The sequence below is a fragment of the Phacochoerus africanus genome, chromosome 16 (assembly GCF_016906955.1).
Source record: "Phacochoerus africanus isolate WHEZ1 chromosome 16, ROS_Pafr_v1, whole genome shotgun sequence".
Taxonomy (NCBI): domain Eukaryota; kingdom Metazoa; phylum Chordata; class Mammalia; order Artiodactyla; family Suidae; genus Phacochoerus; species Phacochoerus africanus.
The window spans coordinates 431,195-446,878 of record NC_062559.1 but is presented as its reverse complement, the minus strand read 5'-3'; the positions used below and the strand labels follow the sequence as shown (position 1 = coordinate 446,878).

Sequence of the window (15,684 nt, the reverse complement as noted above, 5' to 3'; positions counted from 1 at the left end):
AAATAAAGGTAATTGGTACCGATTCTGTTCACTGACTACAGGAACACACCTTACAAACTTAAAGATGACAAATAAAATAACGTGCTCCGTAGTCAGAACCACAAAACAGAACCCTGCCCAGCCACGTGGCAGTCAGCAGCAGCACAGTGGCCTAAGCGCAGCTGTGTCAGGACCTCAGGGGTTGGGGAAAGTCACGAGCAGGTTCACGAAGAATGCAGACAAGAGCCTGAGAAGACCAGGCACAGCACTGGTCAACCCTTGATTAATTTTTTTCCCAGTTACTTTTTTTTTTGTCTTTTTGCCTTTTCTAGGGCTGCTCCCGCGGCATATGGAGGTTCCCAGGCTAGGGGTCCAATCGGAGCTGTAGCCGCGGGCCTGCACCAGAGCCACAGCAACGAGGGATCCAAGCCACGTCTGCAACCTACACCACAGCTCACGGCAACGCCGGATCCTTAACCCACGGAGCAAGGCCAGGGATCGAACCCGCAACCTCATCGTTTCTAGTCGGATTCGTTAACCGCTGAGCCGTGACGGGAACTCCTCCCAGTTAATTTTTATCATGGCAAAATATACATAAAATCACCAGCTCAACCATTTTGAAATGCACAGCTCGGTGGCATTAAGCACATTCATTCAGCCTGAGCAACCATCATACTGTCATTTCCAGAACACTCTCCACCTTGCAGAACTGAAATTCTACCCCCACGGAACAGCAACTGTCCCCCGCCCGCCCGCCTGCCCCTGCCCGCCTCCATCCTACTTTCTGTCGCTGAGAATCCGTCAACTCTGGAGACCTCGCACTGGTGGACTCACAGAGGATTCCTCTCTGGGGACGGGTCTCGTTCGTTGAGCACCACATCCTTAAGGGTCACCCAGGCTGCAGCAGGATGGACGCTGCCCACTGCAGGGTTTCCTTCTCACAAAGGCCGAGTGAGACTCCACTGTATGCACCAGCACACCCTGCTTGTCCATTCAACAGTCCGCGAGCACGGACGCTGCTTCCATTTTTAGCTACTGCGGATAAAGCCATGAACAGGGGTGGAGACCCTGTTATCAGTTCTTTGGGGTACCTACCCAGAAGCGGAAGTGCTGGGGCTTACGGTAATTCTGTTTAGTTTTTTGAGGAACTAGTATTCGGCAGTAGAATACAGTGTTCCATTTATAGACTGCTACCATCCTGTTTCCATGGCAACTGCACCATCTCCCATTCCCACCAGCAGTGCCCAGGGTTTCCGACTTCTGCACAGGCTCACGAGCCCTCTTCTGTTTCCGGATGGGTGTGAGGTGGTATCTCGCCGTGGTCTCGACCTCCTTCTCCCCAGTCAACAGCGATGCTGAGCCCCCTTCCAGGCGCCCTGGTCCACTTGCGCATCCTCTTTGCAGAAATGTCTGTTCAGGTCCTTGCTCATCTCTGAACGAGGCATTTTGTTGTTGCTGCTGAGTGGTACGAGTGCCTTATACATTCTGGATCTCAATCCCTTATCAGCTTATATGACTATATGGATTGCTTTGATTCTATATATTGCCTTTAGCATTGACTATTTTAAAAATGTTTTTTAGGGCCACACCTGTGGCATATGGAGGTTCCCAGGCTAGGGCCGAATCGGAGCTGCAGCCGTCAGCCTAAACCAGAGCCAGAGCAAAGTGGGATCCAAGTCACGCCTGTGACCTGCACCCCAGCTCACGGCAACACCAGACCCTTAACCCACTAAGCGAGGCCAGGGGTCGAACCCGCGTCCTCACGGATCCTGGTCGGGTTCGTTAACTGCTGAGCCACGACAGGAACTCCTCAGTGTTGAACTTTTAACAATGCTAAGTCTTAAAACCACAAACATGGGCTTCTATCTTAATTTCTTAGAGCAATGTTTTACAGTTTTCATTACACAAGGCTCTCACCTCCTTGGTCAATTCCTTAGTGTTTTATTCTCTGTGATTCTACTGCAAATGAAACTGTTATTTTTAATTTCTTTTTTAGATTGTTCATTGTTAGTGTGTAGAATGTAACTGATTTGTTTGCATTGGTTTTGCATCCTTCCCCTTCGCTGAATTTATTTACAAGTTCTAAAGGGTTTTTTTTTGCAGAATCTTTTGGGTTTTCCACATACAAGGTCATACTATTTGTGTGCAGGTAATTTTCCTTCTTCCTCCCCTTATTTTGTTTTCTTCGCGTCGAGTTGCTCTGAAAGAACCCTCAGTAGCATGCCGAACGCTCGTGGTGAAAGCAGCCATGCTCGCCCTGTGCCTGATCCCAGAGGAACAGGTCTCCGTACCCACCATGAGGTGCCTGCGGTGAATACACGCCTCTTATCATGTGGACGTAGGTTCTGTCTGCTCCTAGTTTGAGTGTGTTCATCACGAAAGAGTGCTGAATGTAATCAGGTGGACCGACCGTGTGGGTTTTTTCCCTTCGCTCTGTTAATGTGCTTGTTACACAGACCACTCTCCCAGGGCTGAGCCAGCCACCCTTGCCCCCGGGAGTGAATACGACTCAGTTGCAGTGTGTAACCCGCTCAACACGCTGCTGAACTCGGCCGGTGTGCTGCTGAGGACTGTGGCACCCGCGTTCACAGGGGAGAGGGGTCTGTGGTTTTCTGTGCCTCCAGTGCCTTTGATTTCTCTCATTTAACATGGTTTATGAATGGCAGCTGTCCAGGCTGTCACGAACTGAAACCCGCGAGTGAATAAATGTAGGTCTTCCAAAGGAGTGGGTCAAGTTCCAGCAAAGAGCAGGAAAGAAAGGGGCTCGTTTTATCTCCCACCTTATGGGTAAAGATGGCTAAGTGGCATCACACATTGATAACTATGACATAACACAAACTTACCTAATCTGAAGGTCCAAAATAATTTGCCTTTTGTCCACGTTTTCAGTATACACCTTAACACCATTGATCCTGAGGGGCTGAAATAAGAATAGACTAATTATATTTTCTTTTATTTTTTTTTTTTTGTCCTTTTGCCTTTTCGAGGGCCACTCCCGCGGCCTATGGAGGTTCCCAGGCTAGGGGTCGAATCAGAGCTGTAGCCGCCGGCCTACGCCAGAGCCACAGCAACACGGGATCCGAGACGCGTCTGCAACCTACACCACAGCCACAGCAACGCCGGATCCTTAACCCACTGAGCGGGGCCAGGGATCAAACCTGCAACCTCATGGTTCCCAGTCAGATTTGTTAACCACTGAGCCATGACGGGAACTCCAAGAATAGACTTATTTTAAGACACGGATGAGCATCAAGGAAAACCAAACCTGTCGCCCAGAGAGACGAACGTCAGGCCACGCCAGCGGCTTCACCTTCAAGTTACAGAACCTCTGTCCCTCAGAGTCCTCATCTGGGCAACACTTGAGGAGATACCTCCTCGGGGGGATGGTGATGCCACACACACGGGCTGAGGATCACGGTGCCCTGCCTGGCACCACGCGCTCAGGAACGGCAGGCGTGGCTCGGGCTGTGCCAGGCTTCGCCCCCCTCTCTCCCAGTTGACTCTGACCCTTGACCTCTGCTCCATCCTTCCTATCCTGTTTGAAATCTAAGTTCTGTTCATTTTTTTCTTTATGTCGTAATTTTTTTTCCATTGCTTGAGAGTTTCACAAAAATGGGGCTTATGAGTGAATCGAAAATACTAGCTATATTTTTAACACCTAACACATATACAAGGTCAGAAGCAAATAACTCTGTCAAAAGGAAAGGCGGGACCACCATACGTGGCACAGTCCAAGGGCCCGGTTATACCGTCATTTCAAAACCTTTTCCCCACTGATTAATCTGAGGGCCCTTCTGAGACAGTTCTCAACAGGGCATTCGAGCAGTAACAACACAAGCTCAAGAGAGAGCAGCCCTACTGCTCACTCCAAAGGTGTAGGGGCCCCAGTAGCTTCCTCCCCAGCCGGCTGCTCGTTCCCCACCACGCCAGGTGCCCGGCCTTCCCCTGGCAGATCCAGAACACAGGGGTTAAGTGCCAAGCGGGCACCAGACCACATCCGAGATGAGGAGGACGAAGGGGCCAGGCGCCATCGAAGGACGGACGAGACGCCCTATCTTCCATCCGCCCATCAGACAGCGGGTCCGGAGCACCGGGGAGAGGGCAGTGCAGCCCTGGGGACACCAGCTCCCTGACTAAACACGCGCCGCGCTCAACAGCCCCACTGACGCCACGAGCCGCTGTTTCTAAATGTCCGGCCCTTCAGCTTGGGTCACTCGCGGCATCACTGGCGAGTTTACACATCAAACTCCCTTCCTAGCAGGACAGATGGAGGTAATTCTGACGGGAGAACGTGGGGCAGACACCCGGGAGGGGCGGGGGGAGGAGACCACGGATGGGCCCGGACTGGCCGGAAGGCCACAGTGGAAGGAGGAGGCGAGGGGAGGCCCCGACGGAGGCAGATTGGGCCCCTCGGGAGCCAGACCCGCACCCTGCACCCACACGGCCTGCCTTCCAGGAAATACTTTCTCTAGGAAATTCTTCAGCTCTACACAGGTAAGAGGACCGGAGAAGAAACACACCTGCTGCCCCACGTCGACCCTCGTGAAGCTGAAGGTGCTGAGGTGGGGGTGCGCGCCCCGCACGGCTGGCTCGATGGTTTCCCGAAACAGCTTCTCTATAAACTGGCAAATAAAAGGCCACATGTGCTTCACGGTCTGGAGAGGAGAAAGAGCGCAAGTGAAACAAAACGGTACTGCACTGACGTCATCATGAAAAATCCTAGACTTTACCCCAGTAGTTTGGGGGTGGGGGCACCCTTTTTGTTAGAGAAAAAAACACAATAAACTATCGATTAACCAACATACGACAGGAATTATTCTAGTTAAATATGCTGTTTAAGTGTATCGGCACATTTAATCTTTGCCAAAGAGTCAGAAAATCCTGTGGTTTTAACTCATTGTTAAAACCCTTCCAGAACTGTACCATTCTTTGATTTGTTTGGTTTGGTTTCGCTTTTTAGGGCCACACCTGTGACAATGGAAGTTCCCAGGCTACGGGCTGAATCGGAGCTGTAGCTGCTGGCCTACACCACAGCCCACAAGCACGCCAGATCTGAGCCACGTCTCAGACCTACATCACAGCAACGCCGGATCCTTAACCCACTGAGTGAGGCCAGGGAGCGAACCCTTGTCTTCATGGATACTAGTTGGGTTAGGTTCCGCTGAGCCACAATTCCTAAAACTGTATCATTGGGGTTTTTTTGTTTGTTTTTTGTTTTTTTTTTGTCTTTTTAGGGCCGCATCCGTGGCACATGGAGGTTCCCAGGCTAGGGGTCCAATCGGAGCTGTAGCTGCCGGCCTACACCACAGCCACAGCAACACGGGATCTGAGCCACATCTGTGACCTACACCACAGCTCACAGCAACACCGGATCCTTCACCTACAGAGCAAGGCCAGGGATCGAACCCACAACCTCATGGTTCCTAGTCAGATTCATTTCTGCTGCGCCACGATGGGAACTCCAACTGTATCATTCCCCCCCACCAACTGTATCATTCTTTTTTTTTTTGTCTTTTTGCCTTTTCTAGGGCCGCTCCCGCGGCATATGGAGGTTCCCAGGCTAGGGGTCCAATCGGAGCTGTAGCCCCCGGCCTAGGCCAGAGCCACAGCAACGCGGGATCCGAGCCGCGTCTGCAACCTACACCACAGCTCACGGCAACGCCGGATCGTTAACCCACTGAGCAAGGGCAGGGACTGAACCCGCAACCTCATGGTTCCCAGTCGGATTCGTGAACCACTGCGCCACGACGGGAACTCCTCAACTGTATCATTCTTAATAAACGTCCGTGAGTTTTAAGAATGGACTAACTTCCAGTGATTATTCTATGGGTAAATCACTATCTACCCATAAAAACATCATTTAATCATCAGTTTTCACTATGTACCTCTATGGTTACATAAAATACAGAGATTAAAGAGATCTCCTTCGAAGTGTAAGCACCTAAAATCATAACCTTCTTTAAAAAGATCGCTAGGTTTCTTGGGAGTTTTCCCTCTTCACAATAATGTTCCCCAAATTTCACCGTCTGGTTACCACAAAAGAGATCCGAGCGCCAGCGGATCAGGACAGACGACACAGGGCCAACAGCCAACCATGAACCCACCATTAATTTTCTCCCGTCAGAGCAGCAGCCTGCCCTGCTTAGAAAAAGACAGCAACGTCTCTGTCATGACTGAGCTCTTTCGGGAGCAGAAGTCAACTCACTGACTCCAAACGTGTTCCCATGCTGTCAACATCCAAATCCCCAAATATGGAGAAACGGCATCTCATCCTCCCGCCCACCCCCACTGACAGCCGGTATTCAGCAGAGTCTCCCCTTACCTTATTTAGCCATTCTGCCCTTTCGGTGTCCGGAAAATGAACCTAAGAGAAAAACACACAACGTGACTGAGCGGCTCCTGACAACACTGAGCCGACCGCCCCTCTGCCCATTCAGGCTTCTTTTCTACGGCCACTGTGTGCACGGCTCCTTCAGCCCCCGCGGGGAAGCTCGGCACAGCAACGTGAGGCCCAGCCGCTCCGGCCTCCCGGGCTGAGGACACGCCAGGCCCCTGCCCACCTTGCCCCCTGGAGGCGCGCGGGCCAGACCTGCTTGTCCCCAGCCCCCAGCAGCATGCCTCCCGGCCCGCAGGAGCTTGCACACGACTTCCAACACGTGGCTCCTCGCCCCACCGTCTCCCACGGGAGGGTCATAAACACAGGTCTCAGCAAGTGGAGAAAATTAAGTGTTTGCAGAGGTAGGGGGAAGAAAACCTATTTAGAAAAACGGTGGAACGTGATCTCCTGGGTGTTCCAACAAGCCCTGCAGAGAAAGGCGAAAGCCCTTCTGGGCAGGGGGCTCGCCTCTGAGAAACGCCACGTATGCCCTGCCCCTCAGAGTGAGAAGACACACCGGCCACAGGAGCATTCTGGAAACCATGTTTCTGATGACAGGCAGATTCGTCTGGGGGATGAGACATGGTCAGAGAAACGTTCTCATTTCTGGAACGGCTACGCCAACCGCCCATTAGCCAATGAAAGACAGGCCCCCACCCCATGCTGCGGCTGGCCAAGGAGCAGGACTGGGGGGGTGAGGTGTACCCCAGAAGATGGCTGAGAACCAATCTACCTCTCACGCTTGGCCCCTAATAACAGATGACAGGATGGGGCCCGGGAGCAGCCAGATCCTGGCTGGGGAGAGGCCACTGGCATCAGGTCCACGGTGGCCACAACAGGTCCCCGGCCCCTGGGTCCACGGGCCCAGGCAGAGCTACTCCTTTACGCCACCAGACGTGAAGTCTTTAATTTGCCCGAAGCACAAGGGTGGGCTAGAGTGACTGAAATAAGTTTTTCTAAATAAAGTTAGCTTGAATCCATTTGGGGACAAAACCATATGGATGGCAACGTTCCAGAACGAAGAAAAAGGCTCAAGGGTTGGGAAAGGCAATGCCTCAGAAGCAATGACTCGGGAAAGCACTCTGACGATGCGTGCTCAGATCCGGCGTCTGCGTCACTGCAGAGGGGCCCGTTTTGACCTGAATGGAGCCTGAGAATCAAGGACTGCACTTTCCCCCGGAGGCAGGAGACACGTGGAGCTCAGGTGGGGTCAGCTGGAGGGCTGGCTAGACCAGCCAGACTAGGTCACAAAAGTAAGATGTGCCATTTATCTGCAGGCTGTGTTCTGCCGTTTCTTTAAAGTGTAGGGTAAAGCGATCAGCACTCTACCGGTCAAGTCAGCAGTGTGCCAGGTGGTGTCACTCCAGGGCATAATAAGCCTCTCGAGGAGCAATTTCCTGTGAGGCGTGTCTGCATCAAGACAACCCTCAGGGACACCCTGGTTTCCAGGTTACGGGGAGAGTGTGTGACCCCAGGTGCGGGAGAGAGGGCAAGGGTGACATCACATCCCGAGAACTTAAACTGCTTCTCTGCTTCCTAAAAAAAAAAAAAAAATCCCAAATTTTAAGTGTCCTTAGATAAACGACGGCAAAATTCAGTCTGCCACTCACCCCTTCCTTCTGCCCCTTTTCAGATTCTTTCTTCTGCACACATTCCGAAGAGACAGGATGCGTCCATACCTGACCCCACACACAATGCAAACGGCCCCTGCGAACACTGACCTTGCCTGTTGCTCTTTCATCTGGGACTCAGCCGTGGTGGTCAAAGCAGACCTCAGAGGGCAGCCTGCAGAGCACGGTGGGCTCTCCGCATGGCCCCACACCTCTGCAGACAGACACCCACGAGCCTTGGTAACCAAGGGACAGGTGCTTCCAGACCCACCTGGGCCAGACTGGCTGCATCTTTTCCCAGTGAGCAGCAGGGAGGGGTCCTCACCGGTGGGGAGTCCTTAGCTCGTAACCCCACACGCCTCAGAGAAGCACTGTTTCCCTGCAGTTTAGGGGCAGAAAGATTTCCTTCTACTACGGGGGGGGAATCATGTGTTTACAGCGCTTAGTAAGTTTTTAAGAAACACTCCTTAGCTTCTGAAAGGAACTGAATTCTTGCTGATTTCTGACAGCCCATAAACAGACACCTGAATACTGCACTTCCCGTGGAGAGAGCCTGACTAATCCAGACTTCCTGCCCACTTCCAACCTAAGGGAGACTCAAAGGCCAAGGCATCCACAGGCCCAAAACAGCGTACACATCTGCTTGGAGACCGAATCCTCGGATTTTCACAGGGCCAGGGAATCAAAGAGGGTGAGACCACGTTACCCGGGGGTCAACCAGGGCAGGTGCTCTTCAGAGGTGCAGATGCCGAGGGAGGGCCGAGGACAGAGACTAAATCTTCCCCGAACCGGGTTTCTGGAAGATGAGCGAGGGCAATGTGACTACACCATAAACTACACAAGTAACACCATTTACGGAGTACGCGTTGCTGTCTACATGGTAGGTCCTGGGCTAAGCGAGTCACACTCACTATCTGAGTCAATTCTTATAAATCTTCCAATAGGAACTATTAATATTCCAAGCTCACGGGACAGCTGCCGGCACCAGACTGGGGATGAAAAGCCAGAGTTATCCACGCGTGCTCTTGGCACTTCGCCACGAGAGGATGTGGAAAGGCCGGAGGCCACAGTCCACAGAGCCCGGCCAGTCCTCAGGAGGACATGCGCCCATCACAGAGGAAGACCTGGAACTCGGATGCCACACCTTCAACTGTGCGAGGCACCGAGTGACAGCTGCAAGGAGAAAATTCTGTGTTCAACAGTGACTGACTTAGGCCCCAGAGGAGGGACGATGCCTGAGACAGCCGATGGCAAGTCCCACTGCATCCACCCTGTGACCAGTGGTCCTGCTGCTCAGAATCCGTCTTAAAAAGACAATGCGTGCACAGCACCGTCCTGACAGCAACAACCAGCAGCACAGGGCGCAGAGCTGACAGGCTGAACAAGCCTCTGTGCCTGCGCGGGACGTGCTATGAAGCTATGGGAGCAGTGAGGAGGGGGCCCCACAGGGACAATTTCCAGAATTATCTGACTAACTGCTGTGGAAGAATTCCCAGGATCTTTTGGTGGTGTTTTGTGCCACGGCGTGCAAAAGTTCCCCAGCCAGGGACCGAACCCCTACTGCAGCAGTGACAACGCTGGTTCCCGGGCTCTGTTCTTAGGTGAAAATACAAATGAAGAAAAGCAAGTTCAACTGGTTCCCATTCATCTCAGAAGTGGGGTGGGGGAATATATAAATTTTTTTTTTAGGAATTCCCATGGCAGCACAGTGGTTAACGAATCCGACCAGGAACCATGAGGTTGCAGGTTCGATCCCTGGCCTTGCTCTGTGGGTTAAGGATCCGGCAGTGCCATGAGCTGTGGTGTAGGTCACAGACGAGGCTCAGATCCCGAGTTGCTGTGGCTCTGGCGTAGGCCGGTGGCTACAGCTCTGATTGGACCCCTAGCCTGGGAACCTCCATATGCCTCGGGAGCGGCCCTAGAAAAGGCAAAAAGACCCCCCAAAAAAAATTTAAATAAGAAAATAACAGAAAGTTTAAACAAGTGCTGCCTGGGAAGGAGAGGGAGGGAGGAGACGGGAGCCCAGCAGTGGGACTCCGTCTCCCAACGCGCGGCACGCTCCCTCCTCAGGGCAACGCCACTCTGCTCCTTTCCAGGGACACGCAGCTGTCCCGCCCGGTTGGCACCACGACCACAGGGACAGGCGCTTCCATAAAGTGGTCTGCCTAGAGTTGCGAGGTCACCGTCAAGGTCAGGCCCTCACCTCCTGCTTCCCAGGCCACCTCTGAAAATCCTTGGGACAGGTAAGTGGCTCCTTTTCCATCTTCTCAGCATCGGAGAGAATTCCTACGGATACAGGACGAACGCTTTCATCTGCCAACGGGGCCAGTGAGTACCAGGCCTTCTACCTTCTGGTCAGCAGGCAGGATCAAATGGACATGTGCAAACACCATCAGGTGAACTTCAACTTTCAATGAGAGCCTCCATAAATTACAAACATCCTGTTGTGGCTCAGTGGTGACGAGGCAGACGAGCATCCATGAGGATGCAGGTGTGATCCCTCGACTTGCTCAGTGCGTTAAGGATCTGGCATTTCTTTGAGCTGTGGTGTAGGTCGCGGATGCGGCTGGGATCCAGCACTGCTGTGGCTGTGGTGCAGGCCAGTGGCTACAGCTCCAATTCAATCCCTAGCCTGGGAACTTTCATATGCAGCACATCCAACTCTAAAAAGAAAAAAAAAAAAAAAAGAATGTTCTAACACAGAAGTACTGTTTTATATAATAACTGACTCTAAAATCATGCGAAAATAAAAGTTTTATAAACAGCCATGGCGACACCTGATCCGAGCAGCATCTGTGACCTTCGCTGCTGCTTGCGGCAATGCCAGATCCTCAACCCACTGAACAAGGCCAGGGATTAAACCTGCGTCTTCACAGAGACAACACCAGGTCCTCAACCTGCTGAGCCGCAACAGACACTCCTGTGCTATTCCTTAATCTATGCACACATACAGATTGCTCTTTTTGCAAACCAGGCTGAAAAAGCCTTTTTTTTTTTTTTTTTGAGCAGTTACTTAGCTCTGGTTCTGTGCCCAGAGCCAGGGACAGAATGAGCCATGGCCCTGGCCTGGGGAGATGTGACTGCCAGCCTAGGCGGGAAGGACAGGAGGGGCAGGGGAGGGTCTGCTGTCGCCTCCAAGAGTCCAGAGATGATTATGAAGAAGACAGTTAAGTGAAATGGGTTTGGAAGCATTAGCTGGGGTTTGCCAGCAAAGAAAGAACAGGCTAAGCAAAACCAGCGGCGTGTGTGCAGATCTACTCGGGCTGGATTAAGAGAAGGGAGAGAGGGTGGGTACCAACGCTGAAAAGTCAGGTCCAGAGCAGCCTGAAGTGCTTTCTGTGCTCATGCAAAGGAGCGCTGATGTTGTTCCATCGGCCATGGGTCAACGCTGGAGGCTTCCGGGAGAGAAATTATGTAAGATTGACTTTGAGAGAATCTGCTCTGGAATCACCAGAGAAGACAGGGCAGAGACACCTCTGCACAACTAAGCTCTTGACGCAAGGGAACGGGCTTATTCCCCTCATGAAAACTGATGTCAGATGGGTTGTGAAAGTCAGAGTGGTGGCAATTTTGAAAGTCTTAGCAGCAGACTCTCAAGACAGCCGACAATTCTGAGGCTTTTGATTCACGAGGGATTATTTCAAAGTGCCGAAGAAAAAGTATACATGGAAACTGAAGAACCAAATTTTAGTTCTGTTCATGAAGTCACACATCGCCTTCTTAGCAGAGAAAGAAAGAGACGCACGGGGAAAATAAAACACGTGCTCCTAAACTACACAGGAATGCTGAACACGTGCCATCTGGTGTCAAGTGTTGTTTTTTGAAAAACAAGACCGAAAAACCCAGTCAAATCTCCTCTGTTAGGTCTAACGATGACACAAGTTTTCCTATTTATTACTCACAATATCTTTATAAACTAATCATTGCATGAGGACTGAGTTCTGATTATACTGAAGAGTGGACACGACCCAAGAAATCTCTTTTGAACCCTTTCCTGAAAAGGAACAAAGGCATATTTGGGATTTTAATACGATGCTGATAGGATCAAAGCTGTTTGTGTGGAAGAAATAAACCACACATACAAAGACGGAACACAGGTGTGGCCGGGACTCTGCAGACCAGATCTCCTTTAATCCTCGCAACGAGCCTTTCCGCAGGTCGTGCCCCGCCCAACAGAGAAGGAAAGGGACACAGGAAGGAAAGTCAGGGGAGTGAACGGACCCGGGGGAAGAGGCCGGGACCCTGAGGGCTCTCAAGTCCTCCCTGAAGCAGTAAAGATGGAAGAAATTCACATACAGCTAAAACCCTTCCACTTAAATCCTACGTCCCCATTTCCAAACACGCCACAATGTTTAAGACTGTAACTAAAGAGAAGGGCTGTCTGTCTTTAAACAGCATTCCCCTCCAAGACCCGGTTCACCTCACGGAGCCAGGCAACCTCACGGAGCCAGCAGGCGCCTCGCAGGGGGCTGCACAGAGTCCTGCTGGAACCGCACCAGCGCCAGCCGCGCTGGAACACGCGGTGTAAATCAACTCATTCCTCTATCTCGCAAATCTAAAATAAGGTAAGCATCACCTAGGAAACCCGCAGAGAGATGCGTACCCGGACACCTGAAGCATTCCTGGTTTGGCATCTTTAAGTAACACACAAAGGGTAAGGGATAAAACCATCTCTTTAGAAACCAAGTGTCAGGAAGCTTCAAACAGTAAACTGCCCCATCAGGTTCGCTTAGTCCAAGAAGAATTTAAGCTTTGCTCATTTCTGCATAGTCCTTTAGGCGGTGTCTCAAAACAACAACAAAACCCAAAAGTAGAAACCCAACATCAAAAACCCCACCAGGAGTTCCCATGGTGACTCAGCGGGTTAAGAATCTGGCTAGCAGCCATGAGGATTCGGGTGCGACCCCTGGCCTCGCTCAACGAGTTCCGGATCCAGTGTTGCTGTGAGCCGTGGTGTAGGTCACAGACTCGGCTGGGATCTGGCATTGCTGTGGCTGTGGTGTAGGCTGGCAGCTGCAGGTCCGATTCGACCCATAGCCTGGGAACTGCCATATGCCACAGGTGCAGCCCTAAAAAGACAAAAAAAAAAACAAAACAACAAAAACAACAAAAAACCCCACCAAATTCTTACTGGGGGTAATAACTGGTTCACAGTGGAAGGACTCACTTCATCTGAGACAGCTGTGCCTTCAGAGTCCAGAGGAGGTCCCTGCCCGTCAGCAGGCTACCTCAGCAGTCACCCAGCACACCTGAGTGTCACCCACTCACCATCAATCCCCGACACCAATCTTTCTACATCATGCAATGAGTTCTACGTAAGTCCACAAATTGAAAAAAATCTAAGCAGGAGTTTTGCTTCCTTGTCTAAAGTTAACACATCCGAAAAATAAGAGCAGGTGAGGCATGACTAGGAGAACGGAACCACAGGTTCTAGGAAACCTTGAGAAGCCTGTATTTTATTACCTCACAACAGAAACTGTTTCCAGGAGAACGCGAAGCAGTCAACACAAACCTGTGGCCACCTCACTGCCAGTTTACTCCAACAGACCTGACCGCATTCAAAGAGTTCACAGGCTGGGGAAATACCTAGTAAAAACCTTCAGACATTTAATGCTGTTTCGTCTGCATATAGATTGGGCTTAAATCAATGCAAATGGGAAAAGGACTCACAGAAAGTTACGACTGCCCAGAAACATTTTGCTTCACACACAAACCAACCAAAGGGAGCCCAAGGTGCCAACACACAGAAGGAACCCAGGACTGGGGTGCTGCTGTCAATGATGCGGAAAGAGGGGGACCCCAGTCCCAGACGCTCAGAAATGGTTCTCAGTCCCTTGACCTCGAGTCCATCGACACCTGCAACTCTGTGCCAGTGCTTTGTCCTCAGGTCAGACAGAGAAAACCACGTGTGCAGGGCCTGCTGCGATGAGCTGGGGGCACCTGGGAGTGTCTGTATGGGACTTAGAGAAAAGCCCGTTACAGTTTCCTCCCACTATGTAATTATGATGGGAAAAAAAGCATTAGAGACACTCATAAATACTGACTTTGGACAAAACCTGCAAATAAGAGGAATCAAACAAATTTTAAACTTGGAGCCGCCAGGACCTTGCAGCGTACCTGCCACCTCTTTGTGGCACCACGGTGGGGAGCTCTGCCCATTCCTAAAGACTGACTATGAGCAGGTCAGGAGACAATGACGCAAATGCAAACTGGCACCAACATACACCTGTGCCCTCTGACTTCTCATATTAAAAGTTCTCTACCTGTCTCTCACAAGGTTTATTAAACCATCTCTCCCAACCCCCAATTCCAATCTACCCCCCCATCTTCTCCGAAGGCTCAGCATGCAAGGAAATTAGACGAACAGGGTCAAGACATCTTAATCTGATATTTTTTCCTAACACACCAGAGCGCTTTCTCCTAACAGCTACGTCTAGAAAGAAGATGTTATTCACAGGAGAGGAACGTCTCTTTTAGGCGTCAGATGTTAACAGTGTGGCCGAATGGCTCCTTTAGAATGGTAAAAAGAAACTGCACCAAATAACTGGGTGTACCTGTTTCTAGGGTCCATAAAAAGTAGGCAATCAGGAGTTCCCGTCGTGGCGCAGTGGTTAACAAATCCGACGAGGAACCATGAGGTTTCGGGTTCGATCCCTGGCCTTGCTCAGTGGGTTGACGATCCGGCGTGGCCATGAGCCGTGGTGTAGGTTGCAGACGCAGCTGGGATCCTGCGTTGCTGTGGCTCTGGCGTAGGCTGGTGGCTACGGCTCCGATCAGACCCTTAGCCTGGGAACCTCCATATGCCACGAGAGTGGCCCAAGAAATGGCAAAAAGACCAAAAAAAAAAAAAAAAGTAGGCAATCAATTCACGCAGTAGATACAGCAATTCATATGTTTTAAAATCCACAGTTACGATTTTCTCAGGGGTTTCTATCAGCTTTACGTGGACCCGATTACTGTGTAAGAGGGTGATTCCACACACCGGAGAGAACACTGGAGCAGGGACACTGAAACACACGGCTGGAAAAGCCATCGGTGGAAGGCTTTCCTGGCAGGAATCACTTTCGAAATTCTCTCCAAGGTGTTTTTTCAGGTTAATGAGAAAGCCCACTAGGGCATCTGAGAAGCACTGCTACTCCTGCCACGACTGTACCTGAGATCACAGGTACGGCGTGACCCTATCTCTAAGGGACCAGAGTAAGGATCAGCTTGTGCTTCCTCTGTCACCTCTAAGAACGGGCTGCCGGCAAGAGGAGAGAGGGCTGAAACCACGGGGAAGAGCCGAGGCGGCACCGAACATCAGCTGGTGGGCCCGAGGCTCTTCCTGGCTCAGGGATGGCAGAGGCAGCAGGAGAAGGGAGGTCTCTCTACACCACTGCCTGTCGAGAGCATGCTTATCTTCATTTGTGACTATTTCTTTGGTATGAGAATGACCCTGCCTATTTTCTTAGATCAGCAAACAGGAAAACAAAAATGCAAATGCTAGGCTTATGGCAGCATACCTTCCATAACTAACAAAGCGGTCCAGATTATGTGAAAACCAATTCTTATTTCTAATTCGCTAAAAAGGAACGTTGCGGAGTTCCCGTCGTGGCGAAGTGGTTAATGAATCCGACGAGGAACCATGAGGTTGCGGGTTCGGTCCCTGCCTTGCTCAGTGGGTTAACGATCCGGCGTTGCCGTGAGGTGTGGTGTAGGCTGCAGACGCGGCTCGGATCT

The 15,684-nt window shown here is 51.3% G+C and overlaps 1 protein-coding gene across 6 annotated transcripts in view; it reads right to left on the bottom strand.

The window, feature by feature from the left end:
• Positions 1-15,684, bottom strand: part of ESYT2 (extended synaptotagmin 2) — a 76,683-nt gene that overhangs the window by 45,015 nt on the left and 15,984 nt on the right. For 5 of the 6 annotated variants that reach the window (XM_047763635.1, XM_047763632.1, XM_047763633.1 and 2 more), the window contains exons 2-4: positions 6,302-6,343; positions 4,500-4,634; positions 2,823-2,899 (exon numbers count right to left, since the gene is read on the bottom strand). In XM_047763635.1, the coding sequence (XP_047619591.1) occupies positions 2,823-2,899; positions 4,500-4,634; positions 6,302-6,343 (254 nt within the window). Of the gene's footprint in view, positions 1-2,822; positions 2,900-4,499; positions 4,635-6,301; positions 6,344-10,168; positions 10,399-15,684 lie in introns of those variants that run through there. The other variant, XM_047763638.1, reaches the window with a different exon arrangement.